The sequence below is a fragment of the Neovison vison genome, chromosome 7 (assembly GCF_020171115.1).
Source record: "Neovison vison isolate M4711 chromosome 7, ASM_NN_V1, whole genome shotgun sequence".
Lineage (NCBI taxonomy): Eukaryota > Metazoa > Chordata > Mammalia > Carnivora > Mustelidae > Neogale > Neogale vison.
In genome coordinates this window covers 151,648,666-151,663,488 of record NC_058097.1, presented here as the reverse complement: position 1 = coordinate 151,663,488, position 14,823 = coordinate 151,648,666, and the positions used below count along the sequence as shown (strand labels likewise).

Sequence of the window (14,823 nt, the reverse complement as noted above, 5' to 3'; positions counted from 1 at the left end):
CAGAAACACCTTATGCATGTCCTGCCCCAGGCCTAAGATCAGCAATTTCTCCACAGGACCCTGTTCCTCTTAGAGGAGAATCGTTTTAGACACCAAAATCTGGACACTGAAAAATCTCCTGTGTTTCACCTCATCAACCATCTCCCTTCTCTTCAGACTCCTGGAAACCACTGGTCCTTTAACCACTGCTCTAGTTTGGCTTTTTCCATATTGTCATATCGAATCATACCCATATAATCTTTTCAAACTCTCTTCTTTCACTTACCAATACATATATAAAATTCATACTTTTTTTTCCTAACTTCATAGCTCATTTTGTTTTGTCACTGAATATTCCATTGTACGAATATGCCACAGTTTGTTTCTCCATTTATCTTATAAAATAAATTTATCATTTATTTCTCCATTATTGCTTGCTTCAAGTTTTGGTGACTATGAATAATGCTGCTATAAACATTATTATGTAGGTTTTTAAGTGGGCATCAATTTAGAATCAGTGGAGTAAACACCCAGGAAAACAGCTGTTGAATCATACAGTAAGGCTATGCTTAGCCTTGTAAGAAACTCCCCACTGTCTTCCAAAGTAACTATCTGTTTGTCACACTCCCACTAGCAGTGAATGAAAGTTCTTTGCCACATCTTCACCAACAACCTGGATCATCAGATTTGCACATATAAGCCATTGTAAAAGGTGTGTGATGGTATCTCTTTGTTTTCATTTAATTTTCAATTTGCCAATGACAAATGATGCTGAGTATCTTTTCATATGCTTTTTTAACCATCTATATATCACTCTTGCTAAGGTATCCATTCAGATATTTTGTTCATTATATAACTGGGCTGTTTCTCATTGTTGAGTTTTAAGAGTTCTTTGTATACGTTGGATATTAGTCCTTTAGCAGAGATACATTTTTTTAAAGATTTTATTTATTTATTTGAGAGACAGAAAAAGAGAGAGTGAACACGAGTAGGGGGCAGAGACAGAGGGAGAGAGAAAAGCAGACTCTCCACTGAGCAGGGAGCCTGATGTGGGGGCTTGATCCCAGGACCCTGAGATCACAATCTGAGCGAAAGGCAGACGCTTAACTGACAAGCTCCCCAGTACCTGCAGAGATGCAGTCTTTTTCTTTTCTTTCTTTTTTTTCAGAGATTCCTTTTGAAAGTATTTTCTCCTGGGGCACCTGGCTAGCTCAGTCATTGCAACATGCAACACTTGATATTGGGGTTGTGAGTTCAAGCCCCACGTTGGCTGTAGAGATTACTTTAAAAAATAGATTTTAAAAAAGAGAGAGAAAAAAAATATTTTCTCCTAATTTGTGGAATGTATTTTCATGTTTCTCAACAGTGTCTTTCAAAGAAAAACAGCTTTTTGGTTTTTGTGGTCTTTTTTAATTGAATAGTTTATATATAATGTTATATTCTTTTCAGGTGTGCAACATATATTTTATACATTATCAATGCTTACCATGATAAATGTAGTCACCATCTATAACCATACATTATTACATAACATTATTCTAATATTATTGACTAATATTATTCTCTGTATATGCTATACTTTTCATCTTCCGTGATTTATTTGTTTTATAACTGGAAGTTTGTACTTCTTAATCCCCATCACCTATTCACTCATCCCCCTAGTTCCTTTCCCTCTGGAATCTGTAAACCACCAGTTTGTTCTCCATATGTATGCATCTGTTTCTGTTTATTAGCTTCTTCATTCATTTGGTGGGGGGTTAGATTCCACATATAAGTGATATCACATGGTATGCTTTTGCACAGTGAAAGAAACCATCAACAAAATGAAAAGCTTTACTGAATGGAACAAAATATTTGTAAATAATGTATCTAATAAAAGGTTAACATCCAAAATATATAAAGAATTCATATAACTCAACACCAAAATAATATTAATAAAATAATAATCTAATTAAAAAAGGAACAGGGCAACTGAATAGACATTATTCCAAAGAAGACAGAGGGCCAAGAGTTGCTGAACACCAGTCATCATCAGGGAAATGCAAATCAAAACCACAATGAGGTGACACTTCACACCAGTAAGAATGGCTAGTATCAAAAAGTCGAGAGATAACAAATATTGGCAAAGATGTGGAAAAAAGGGAACCCTCATGCACTGTTGGTAAGAACATAAACTGGTGCAGCTACTGGTGAGAAACAGTATGGAGATTCCTTCAAAAACTAAAACTAGGGGTGCCTGGGTGGTTCAGTCGGTTAAGTGTCTGCTTCGGCTCAGGTCATGATCCCAGAGTCCTGGCATCAAGTCCCCCATCAAGCTCCCCACTCAGCAGGCAGCCTGCTTCTCCCTCTCCTCCCTGCTCCTGCTCTCTCTCACTATCTCTGCCTCTCTCTCTCTCCAATAAATAAAATCTTAAAAAAAAAGAAAAAGCACTAAACTAAACTAGAAGCACCACATGATCCAATAACTCCACTTCTGGTTATATACCCAAGGGAAAAAAAACACTAATTCAAAAAGACATATAGGGGCGCCTGGGTGGCTCAGGTCATGATCTCAGGGTCCTGGGATCGAGCCCTATATCGGGTTCTCTGCTCAGCAGGGAGCCTGCTTCCCCCCCCCATCTCTCTGCCTGCCCCTCTGCCTACTTGTGATCTCTGTCTATAAATAAATAAATAAAATCCTTTAAAAAAAAAAGACATATATACCCATGTTTACTGCAGAATTATTTAAAATAGCCAAGATATGGAAGGAAGCAACTAAAAAGTCCATAAATAGATGAATGGACAAAAAAGATGTGGTACATATACATATGCAGGAATATTACTCACCCATAGAAAGGAATGAAATCTTGCCATTTGCAACAACACAGGTGGACCTAAAGGACATTGTGTTAAGTGAAATAAGTCAGAGAATCATTTATTGAAATGTCAGTCCTTTCTCCATTGAGTTGCTTTTGTTCCTCTGTCAGAGATAACTGACTCTACATGTGTGAGTCTATTTCTGGGCTCCCTATTCTGCTCCGCTGATCTATGTGTAAATTCTTTCAACAATGTCATACTGTTCGGATTACTGCTGCTTTACAGAAGATCTTGAATTCAGGTAGTGTGAATACTTCAATTTTGCTCCCCATTAGTACTGCGTTGGCTATTCTGGCTCTTGCCTTTCCATAAGTACTTTAGAATCATGTTTGTCAATACTTATAAAAACGTTAAATGGGGGATGGGGGTGCCTGGGTGGCTCAGTTGGTTAATCAGGTCATGATCCCAGGGTCCTGGGATCAAGCCCCACATTGAGTTCCCTGCTCAGTGGGGAACCTGCTTTTCCCTCTGCCCCTCTCCCTGGTCATGCTTTCTTTCTCTCTCTGTCTCTCTCTCAAATAAATAAATAAATCTTCAAAAAAAAATATTGGGATACTGATTGGAACTACATTCAAAGTTAGGAAAAATTAACATCTTAACAATACTGTATTCTAATCTATAGGCACTGAATCTCTATCCATTTCTCCATACTTTATTTGATTCTATCATCAGAGTTTTGGGGGTTTTCACATATATACCTTGCACATATTTTGTTAGATTTATACCTAAGTATTTCATATGTTTTCCTAGTGGTATTTTATTTTATTTTATTTTTAAAGACATTTATTTGAGAGGGGTGGGGGGAACAGAAGGAGAAGGAGAAAATCTCAAGTAGACTCCCCACTGAGCACAGACCCTGATGATCATGACCTGAACCGAAACCAAGAATCCTAGCTTAACCGACTGAGCCATCCAGGTGCCCCTCCTGGTAGTGTTTCAAATTGTATTTTTCTTTTAATTTGAAATCCAATTGTCTAAGGCTGTATGGAGGAAAGAACTGACTTACTTATATTTACACTCGTTGGTTCCGGAAGTGGTTTGGGTTTTGCTTTGGGTTGTTTTTTTTTTTTTAATCAGTTCTTTGGAATTTTCTACACAGACACTTGCATCACCTGTGAGTAGACATAGTATTGATTTTTCCTTTCCAATTAGTATATCCTGTATTTCCTTTCTTGTTACACTAAGTAAGACTTCTAGTACAATGTTGAATAAGACCGACAAGAAAGTACATCCTTACTTGGTTTCCTGTCTTATGGGGAAGGTATTCAGTTTATTACCATTAAGTATAATGTTATCTGTAGATATGTTTATAGACTTCTCTGTCAGGCTGGGGGAGTTTCTCTTTACTCCACTTCCCTGGGAGTTTTACCATGAGTTAGTGTTTAGTTTTTTAAAGTGCTGTTTCTGCAATAATTAGTAAAATAATTAGTAAAAAAAATTATATTTTTTACCTTTTGATGTGGTAAATTACCATGATCAATTTTCAGATACTGAGCCAGCTTTGCACACCTGGAATAAATCCCACACACACACATGGTATACACTTCTTTTTAATGTTGGGGGACTCTATTTACTAATATTTTCCTTGAGGCTTTTTGCATCTATGTTCATGAACTTGCCCTGTAGCTTTCCTTTTTGGGGTTCTTCTTTCCAGCTTCATTGAGGTAGGATAGACCAAAAAATTCTATCTGTTTAGCAGTGGAAGAAGTGATGCCAACACGGTGGTGGCCTAAGTGGTTTCTCTTTTCTCTCATTTTTTAACAACTGATCAGACTGATCTATAACTGAACAAAATTGCCTCTACATAGCACACGAAGGAACCCAGGGGATAGGTAGCCCATCTGTGCATCTGAATATAAAGGGAGGCTCTGGGTAAGGGCTATGGATCCAAAGGAGTCCACAAGTCTGCCCTGCCCCATTTCTGGAGACCCCGTGGTGGGATGGGTGGGGGTGGGGGGAGAGAAAGAACACCAAACCCCTGGTGAGTGCAAAACTGGGCATACACCCGTGGTCAAAAGAGAATTTACAGAACTCTGGCCTTCCTGAAGAGAGATTCCAGCACATCATGGGAGCGGGATCCAGGTGAGTTTGGAAGAAAGGGATGAACTCACAGAAGTACCCCCTTTCCCAGTTGACCCTGAAAGGGCTAAACTTTTGGCAGCACCAGCTGGCAACTTCTCCAGCAGCGGGGTGGGAAGCAGCTTCTCCCATGCAGGAGGTGGAAAGCAAAAGCCTGGTGTACCTGTTGCCTGGGTTAGGGCCGGAGAAACCCGTTTCTCTCCAGCAGCACCCAGATTTCTGAGGTGGGTCCTCCATGAGTGGAGGGAGTGAACAGAAAGGAAAGGAAGCAGATAAGAATATCAAAGAGCATTAAAGAAATGCACTTGGAGCTGTGTGCTTCAGGACTTCAGCAGGAACTCTACGACAGACCTCTGGGAGTACCCCAGCACCCCACAGAGCCTCAGGTGCTAAGCCACATCTCCCCCCACTCTGCTACCAGCTCCCTGGACACCCTCCCAAGTGTATCCTGGAGAGCCAGCTCCCACAGAAGAAACCACAAAATCGATCTAGGGCGCCACCTTCTGAACCATGAAAGAAAGGTTTCTTTTTTCTTTTTTTTTTCTATGCTACTAAGTTTGTAGTGTTGTGTTTTGCATTTATGACTTCATTCCTTTGTCAATAAGTCTTTGTTCTATTCTTTCAAAAATGACTTAGATATTTTTAGTCATTTATTCTTCTATATAATATAAAAAATAAGCTTACTATGTACCTCTAGAAATCCAACTGGAATCTTAATTAGGAATTTACTAAACTTACAGAATAATTTAAAGAGAATTATAATTTTTTATAACTACATCTATACTACTCCAGTTAATCAGAAATATTTTTATGATCTTTAATAGATTTTTGTAACTTCACTGTAGAAGTCTTATATATTCTTTCTTTAGCTAATTCTTAGCTATTTTATAGATTTGTTGCTATTATAAATAGTATCTAATTTTATCTTGTTCTTGTTTCTTTTTTTTAATTAAATTAATTTATTTATTTTCAGAAAAACAGTATTCATTATTTTTTCACCACACCCAGTGCTCCATGCAATCCGTGCCTTCTATAATACCCACCACCTGGTACCCCGACCTCCCACCCCCCCGCCCCCTCAAAACCCTCAATTGTTTTTCAGAGTCCATAGTCTCTCATGATTCACCTCCCATTCCAATTTACCCCAAGTCCCTTCTCCTCTCTAACACCCCTTGTCCTCCATGCTATTTGTTATGCTCCACAAATAAGTGAAACCATATGATAATTGACTCTCTCTGCTTGACTTATTTCACTCAGCATAATCTCTTCCAGTCCCGTCCATGTTGCAGCCTCTTTGGAGAACAGTGTGGAGATTCCTCAAGAAATTAAAAATAGAACTTCCCTATGACCCTGCCATTGCACTCCTGGGTATTTACCCCAAAGATACAGATGTCGTGAAAAGAAGGGCCATCTGTACCCCAATGTTTATAGCAGCAATGGCCATGGTCGCCAAACTGTGGAAAGAACCAAGATGCCCTTCAATGGATGAATGGATAAAGAAGATGTGGTCCATATACACTATGGAGTATTATGCCTCCATCAGAAAGGATGAATACCCAACTTTTGTAGCACCATGGATGGGACTGGAAGAGATTATACTGAGTGAAATAAGTCAAGCAGAGAGAGTCAATTATCATATGGTTTCACTTATTTGTGGAGCATAACAAAAAGCATGGAGGACATGGGGAGTTAGAGAGAAGGGGGTTGGGGTAAATTGGAAGGAGAGGTGAATCATGAGAGACTATGGACTCTGAAAAACAATCTGAGGGGTTTGAAGTGGCGGGGGTGGGGTGGGAGGTCAGGGTACCAGGTGGTGGGTATTGTGGAGGGCACAGCTTGCATGGAGCACTGGGTGTGGTGAAAAAGTAATGAATACTGTTTTTCTGAAAATAAATAAATTGAAAAAATTTTTTAAAAAAAGAATCAGGAAACCAAAAAAAATAAACAAATAAAATAAACAAATAAAAAAATAATGATACTGTTATGCTGCAAATTAAAACCACATTGAGATATCACCTTACACCAGTTAGAATGGCCAAAATTAACAAAACAGGAAACAACATGTGTTGGAGAGGATGTGGAGAAAGGGGAACCCTCTTACACTGTTGGTGGGAATGCAAGTTGGTGCAGCCTCTTTGGAGAACAGTGTGGAGATTCCTCAAGAAATTAAAGATAGAGCTTCCCTATGACCCTGCAATGGCACTCCTGGGTATTTACCCCAAAGATACAGATGTCGTGAAAAGAAGGGCCATCTGTACCCCAATGTTTATAGCAGCAATGGCCACAGTCGCCAAACTATGGAAAGAACCACGATGCCCTTCAACGGATGAATGGATAAGGAAGATGTGGTCCATATACACTATGGAGGATTATGCCTCCATCAGAAAGGATGAATATCCAACTTTTGTAGCAACATGGATCGGACTGGATGAGATTATGCTGAGTGAAATAAGTCAAGCAGAGAGAGTCAATTATCATATGGTTTCACTTATTTGTGGAGCATAACAAATAGCATGGCGGACAAGGGGCGTTAGAGAGGAGTAGGGAATTTGGGTAAATTGGAAGGGGAGGTGAACCGTTGGAGACTATGGACTCTGAAAAACAATCTGAGGGGTTTGAAGTGGTGGGGGGGGTGGGAGGTTGGGGTACCAGGTGGTGGGTATTATAGAGGGCATGGCTTGCATGGAGCCCTGGGTGTGGTGAAAAATAATGAATAATGTTTTTCTGAAAATAAATAAATTGAAAAAAAATAAAGAAGGAGAAAGGGAAAAAAAATAAATGAATGAAAAAAAATATTTAAAAAATACCATCAACTTTTTTCAAAGAAATGGAACAAATAATTCTAAAATTTATATGGAACCAGAAAAGAGCCTGAATAACCAGAGGAATATTGAAAAAGAAAGCCACCAGGCCGGTAGTGGGTATGATGGAGGGCACGTGTTGCATGGAGCACTGGGTGTGGTGCAAAAACAATGAATTTTGGAACACTGAAAAAAATAAAATTAAATTTTGAAAAAGAAAACCAAAGTTGGCAGCATCACAATTCCAGACTTCAAGCTCTATTAAAAAGCTGTAATCATTAAGACAGTATTGTACCAGCACAAAAACAGACACATAGATTAATGGAACAGACTAGAGAACCCAGAAATAGACCCTCAACTCTGGTCAACTCATCTTTGACAAAGCAGGAGAGAATGCCTAGTGGAAAAACGACAGTCTCTTAACAAATGTTGTTGGGAAAATAGGACAGCCACATGCAGAAGAATGAAAATGGATCATTTCCTTACACCACACACAAAAATAGACTCAAAGTGGATGAAAGACCTCAATGTGAGATACTGATCCATCCAAATCCTTGAGGAGAACACTGGCAGCAACCTCTTCGACCTCAGCCACAGCAACTTCTTCCTAGAAACATCGCCAAAGGCAAGTGAAGCAAGGGCAAAAATGAACTATTGAGACTTCATCAAGATCAAAAGCTTTTGCACAGCAAAGGAAACAGTCAACAAAACCAAAAGACAACAGACAGAATGGGATAAGATCATTGCAAATGACATATCAGATAAAGGGCTAGTAACCAAAATCTAGAAAGCACTTATCAAACTCAACACCCAAAGAACAAATAATCCAATCAAGAAATGGGCAGAGGACATGAATCGACATTTCTGCCAAGAAGACATCCAAATGGTCAATAGACATGAAGAAGTGCTCAACATCACTCGGCATCAGGGAAATGCAGATCAAAACCACAGTGACATACCACCTCACACCAGTTAGAATGGCTAAAATTTACAAGTAAGGAAACAACAGGTGTTGGCAAGGATATGGAGAAAGGGGAACCCTCTTACACTGTTGATGGGAATGCGAGCTGATGCAGCCACTCTGCAAAACAGCATGGAGGTTCCTCAAAAAGTTAAAAGTAGAGCTACCTTACCACCCAGTAATCGCACTACTGGGTATTTACCCTAGAGATACAAATGTAGTGATCTGAAGGGTCACGTGCACCTGAATGTTTATAGCAGCAATGTCCACAATAGCCAAACTACGGAAAGAGTCTAGATGTCCATCAACAGATGAATAAAGAAGATGTTATAGTGGAATAATAAGCAGCTATCAAAAAAACAAAGTCCAGCCATTTGCAACAACGTGGATAGAACTAGAGGGTATTATGCTAAGTAAAATAAGTCAGTCAGAGAAATACAATTATCATATGATCTCTGATATAAGGAATTTGAGAGGCAGGGCAGGGGGTCATGCGGAGAAAGGAGGAAAAATGAAAGGAGATGGGACCAGGGAGCGAGACAAACCATAAGAGACTCAATCTCAGGAAACAAACAGGTTTGCTGGGGTGTGGGGAGGGATAGAGTGGCTGGATGATGGACATTGGGGAGGGTATGTGCTATGGTGAATGCTGTGAATTGCATAAGACTGATGATTCACAGACCTGTACCCCTGAAACAATTAATACATTATATGTTTAAAAATTTTAAAAAGAAATGAAAACAGAATGTCAAAGAGATATATGCACTCCCATGTTTATTGTGGCATTATTCACAGTAGCCAAGACATGGGAACAACCTTTATCTGATGAATGGACAAAGATGTGGTAAATATATACATTGAGATATTATTCACCCATGAGAAAGAAGGATATCTTGCCATTTGCAACAACATAGATGGATCTAGAGGGTATAACACTAAGTGAAATAAGTCCATCAAAAAAAGACAAATACCATACAATGAAAGGCAAATACTCATATGTGGAATTTAAGAAACACAACAAATCAAAAAAAGAGAGAACAAAACGACAAACTCTTAAATATAGAGAACAAGTGGTTGCCAGAAGGGAGGTGGGTGGGAAACGGGTGCAATAAGTGATGGGGATTAGAAGGACACTTATCACGATGAGCATTAAGTAATGTGTAGAATTGCTGAATCATACATTGTATACCTGAAATTAATAAAACACTGAATAAAAAAATTATTTTTGTAAATCTGGGGCTCAAATTCTAGGAATCTATCATTAAACTTGAAGTGGAAAACTCAGAGAACTTTATGACAAAGATGTTCTTAGCAGGCTTATTTATACTATTAACATAGAGAAAACCTATATTGAAAATATTGCTATAGAATATTATGCAAACATTAGAAATTATTATCATTTAAATTTTAATGACTAAATTTATCATATATAGTAAAAGCTAAGATTCCAAGATTCTGTACAAATTTTCATATCAATATATACACAATGAACAAAGAATAGAGGGCATTACACCAAAAAAGGTATCAGTAATTTTCACCTGATTAGAGTTATTCTTTATATTTTTGTTATTTTCCAGTTGTCTTACATGGTCTTATTCCACACCTTATATTAAAAACAACCCCTAAAAATAATTGATTTGGAAAAAAGTGGGCTGTACACTTAGGAAAATTGAGTCATGAATTTGTAAAGAAACAATCAAAGCCAGAGAAAAATGTCTCAGAAAAAACCAGCTTGATGAAAATCACTACGGTAAAACTGTACAATGAATACAATGTATATGTAGAAATGTATTGTAGAGATCTATATATTTTCAAATGATCAATGCCAGTAATGTGTCACTGAGTAAGAAAAATAGGTTACAGAATCTTAGGTGCCGTATGATCAGTAATATGTATACATATATACACAAGAGAGAGAAATATGGCAAATAAGATATTTCTCTCAGAGAGGATGTACCAACTGGAGACCACCCTGGAAAGGAGCTGTGGTTAGAGAGCATGTCACAGAGGAGACCAGATGAGAAGTGGGCGTGGAAGGAGGAACAGGCTTTTCCCCAAGCCGATGGAGGTTATCCCAAGGCAGAGCAGGGGCGTGAAGAGAGTGGCATGGTCTGGGAAAGGTGAGGCGTTGATGGCCTGGTGTGTCTGACACCTGGGCCTCTTGGAAAGTGACATGGGCAGTGCTGTTATAAAGAAGGTCAGGAATGAGGTCTTCAAAGGCCTTGAATGCCCCAGTGAGGAAGAAAAACATGGCCTGATACTAAGATTTAGGGCATCCCCTTCCTCAGCATCTCCCCAGCCACACACCACCCCTCAGAAACCACAGGAGTCTTTACCCAGTATGAGTGATCAGCCTCCAGCTCCTCAAATATTATTCTATAAAATATGAAACATGTAATTCATTTACATCCCTCTATAACAACCACATGTGATGGCAGGATATGAATTATAATAGAAATAACTGTGAAGCCTAGGAATCCCTGATTCTAAGAATGTCATTTAACTGAAATGAGGGACATAAAGGAATGAAGGTTTGTATATGATTGCCCAGATATCATAAGATGTTTAAGAAATTGCAAAACTCCATGAGGAATAGTTGAGCAAATTCCCAGGATAGAGCACTGCTCTTATTGATGCATTTCTAATAATCAGACTATTGTTTAAAAGGACAAACTTCAGGAAAAAAAAATCATGCTGTCTCGGGTTCATTGCAGATGGTAGTTGGCCCAGCCAGACATGACAAACATCTCTGAGGTTATTTGGCCAATAGAAAATATAACTCTTGAAAACTCCCTGATAAATTTACTCCATAAATTAAAGTTACTGAGCTTTTCCTACTGTTTCAGTTGACCCACACCATGCACCAATTTCACTACACTTTCACTGATAGCAAGAGATGCCAAAAATGCTGTTCTTCTGCCAAGGTTATTTCTGCTTTGGGAAAAATATGTAAGACACCTGCTCCCGGATTTGCTTGGTCTTAATCCCATAAATGATGGGATTCAGCATAGGTGGAACCAGAATGCAGACATTAGCCAATAAGATGTGGATATGAGGTGGAATGTGGTGTCCAAACCGCTGAATAAGACTTGTGGAGATTGCAGGCCCATAAAAAAGGATGATGATGCAGACATGAGAGCCACATGTGTTGAGAGTTTTGTTGCGAGCGTCTCGGGAAGGCATATGGAAGACAGCACGGAGAACCAGCACATAAGAAACAAATATTAACAGGACATCTAAGACCACTGTCGATATGATGACAAAAAGTCCATACCAGATGTTCACTCGAATGTCATTACAAGCATATTTGGCCAAACCAATGTGTTCACAAAAGGTGTGTGGAATAATATTATTTTGGCAGAAAGTCAATCTTTTCAGAAGAAATATTATAGGGAAAATTGTACCATAACTTCTCAGGAAGATGATCATACCGACTTTCCCAATCAGTGCACCTGTAAAAATAGTGGTGTATCTCAGGGGATAGCATATGGCAATGTAGCGGTCAAACGCCATCATCAGCAAGATCCCTGACTCAGAAATGAAGGTGGAAGAGTAGAAAAAAACCTGAGTGATGCATTGATCCAGAGAGATCTCCCCAGCATGGAACCAGAAGATGGCCAAGGCCTGGGGTACTATGCAGGTGGAGAGCACAAGGTCTGCTCCAGCCAGCATGCAGAGGAAGAGGTACATGGGTTCATGCAGGCTGCTCTTTATGATAATAATGCAGATGAGCAGGCCGTTCCCAAGCAGGGCAATGACATAGGAAATGATGAAGGGGATCGAAATCCATCTGTGCTGGTCTTCAAGGCCAGGGATGCCCAACAGGTAGAAGACTCTGTGGCTAATAGCAGTGTGGTTTAAAGAAATCATGCCTGGGGAGATCTTTCAGAACATCACCTCCTATGCCCACAGACAGGTGAAAACACAGATTTTCTTGTAATATTCTTCGTGAAGACACTAGGAGACTTGGGCATATCTTAAACTCTGTCTTCATGGAACATGCAAATAATAAGACACATACAATGGTGAATAGAAAATATTCCCTGCCCTCAATGAGTGACCCTCTAATTAAAGGATACATGTTTCCAATAACCAAAACTATTGTTGTATGTTCTTTCCCTACAAGCAGGTGGTTATGAATGTAGGAAGGAGACAGGGCGGTGGGGGCAGAGGGGCTGAAGGCAATTACAGGATGATTCTTGACTTTGAGATTGAGTCATCTAACATAAGGTAAAGAAGGAAAAGGGGGAATCACCATGAAAAAGGTTTGAATTCTTGAAACATTACCAGCCCAGGGTAGCTGATGCACAGAAAACACTGAAAGGGGGAAGGGGAGGGGCCGCATAGGCAGATTTTTCCTGATGGTGAAGAGCCTTAATCACAACTTCATACTTAGACTCCATCCATCCTTTACACAGGGGGCAGCCAGTAGATGTCTTTAGCCAGTAGTTTAGAACAATTACGCTACTTTAGAAGGTTACTTGTGGACATTTCTTGGAATAGTAATTGGCTGAAGAGACAGAATTCTAAATGGCTAGGAGTATTCTGGGAATAGAATATTATACTGTCACAAAGAAATTAATTTATGCCAGAGATTATAGTAACACTTTGTAGTCCTTCATATTCTTTGTATTTAGATACTGAAGATCCACTCCAGGAATTGGGTATTTTTCCCATTTCACACGAAGAGTAAATGACACCCAGTGAATGTGAATCACCAAATTTCACAAACCAAGTATGGATAGAAATGAGATTTGAAATTTCAGAATCTATCACATAATTTGCCTACCCATAAGGAAAGTCATGAGTCCATATACCCCAATGTTTATAGCACCAATGTCCACAAAGGCCAAACTATGGAAAGATCTGGGATGCTCTTCAACAGACGAATAGATAAAGAAGATACGGTCCATATATACAAGGGAGTATTACTCAGCCATCAGAAAGGATTAATACCCACCAGTTTCTATCAACATGGATGGAACTGGAGGGGATTATGTTAAGGGAAGTAAGTCAAGCAAAGAAAGACAATTATCATATGGTTTCACTCATATGTTGAACATAAGGAATAACATGGAAGATACTAGGAGAAGGACAGGAAAAGTGAAGGGGGGAAAGCGGAGGGGGAGACGGAGCATGAGAGAATGTGGACTCTGAGAAACAAACTGAGGGTTTTGGAGGGGAGGTGGGTGGGGGGTTGGGTGAGCCTGGTGGTGGGTATAAAGGAGGGCACAGATTGCATGGAGCACTGGGTGTTATATGCAGATAATGAATCTTGGAACACTACATCAAAAACTAATGATGTATGGTGATTAACACAATAAAAAAATTGTGAAAGAAAGTCATAAGCCCTATAAGAGAGAATATTGACAGGGCCTGTGACCCCAAGGTGAGGGAGGAATTCCTTGGGTTCGCACCTTAGGAAACTAAAAACTATTGAAATTGGAAAGGAGAAAGCTCATTTTTGCTGGGCATGCAACAGCATCAAATTTAGAATATTTTGTTGAAGGTAGAAATTTTATCATATGTTTGCCAGTAAACTTTCATTCATTAGTCCTTTGGCAAGTATATTTTGAGCATGAAACTATTTTTCAAGCACCATAGTACAAACTGGTGATATGAAAAACTGAGACCCTCCCACAAACCTAGGGGCTTATGATGAGATGAATCAAATTTATACAGGTAGCTTTGGAGAACTGGGGACAAATGTTTATTCCCTCTGAGGAAGAATATCCCAAAATACCTATCTCAGTAGCTGAGTTATAGCTTACGCTCATTAACATCATATCTTCCACCCTCTGACTCCCCCTCTTGGTGCCTCTGCTTTTTTTCTTTCTGGGAAGGAAAATCAGCTCCAGGTGATGGGAGAAACAGTTCTACCGTTAGGTACTCAAGGGAGTCCAGCTGGCTTGAAGGAGGGCACTGTCTCTAGAAAGCATGTAGCTGCTCTGTGGAAGGCAAAGGCCAGCAAAGACAGAATGCGCACAGGCTGGGGCTTGAAGTGAGGGAAGATCATAGAAGCTGCTGATGCCAGATGGTTGCAGGAAGGGAGAAGCAGGAATATCTTTATTAATTCAGCCGAAGACCAAAACTAGGGAGCTCAGGGAATGGAGAGCTCCCTGTTTAGTTGGTCTCTTGTTGGAATAA

The 14,823-nt window shown here is 39.5% G+C and overlaps 1 protein-coding gene across 1 annotated transcript; it reads right to left on the bottom strand.

Moving 5' to 3' along the window:
- Positions 1-11,601: 11,601 nt before the first annotated feature.
- LOC122914091 (olfactory receptor 52B4-like) lies at positions 11,602-12,546 on the bottom strand. The gene has a single exon (XM_044260726.1). The coding sequence runs from the start codon at positions 12,544-12,546 to the stop codon at positions 11,602-11,604; it is 945 nt and encodes a 314-aa protein (XP_044116661.1).
- Between the last annotated feature and the right edge of the window lie 2,277 nt (positions 12,547-14,823).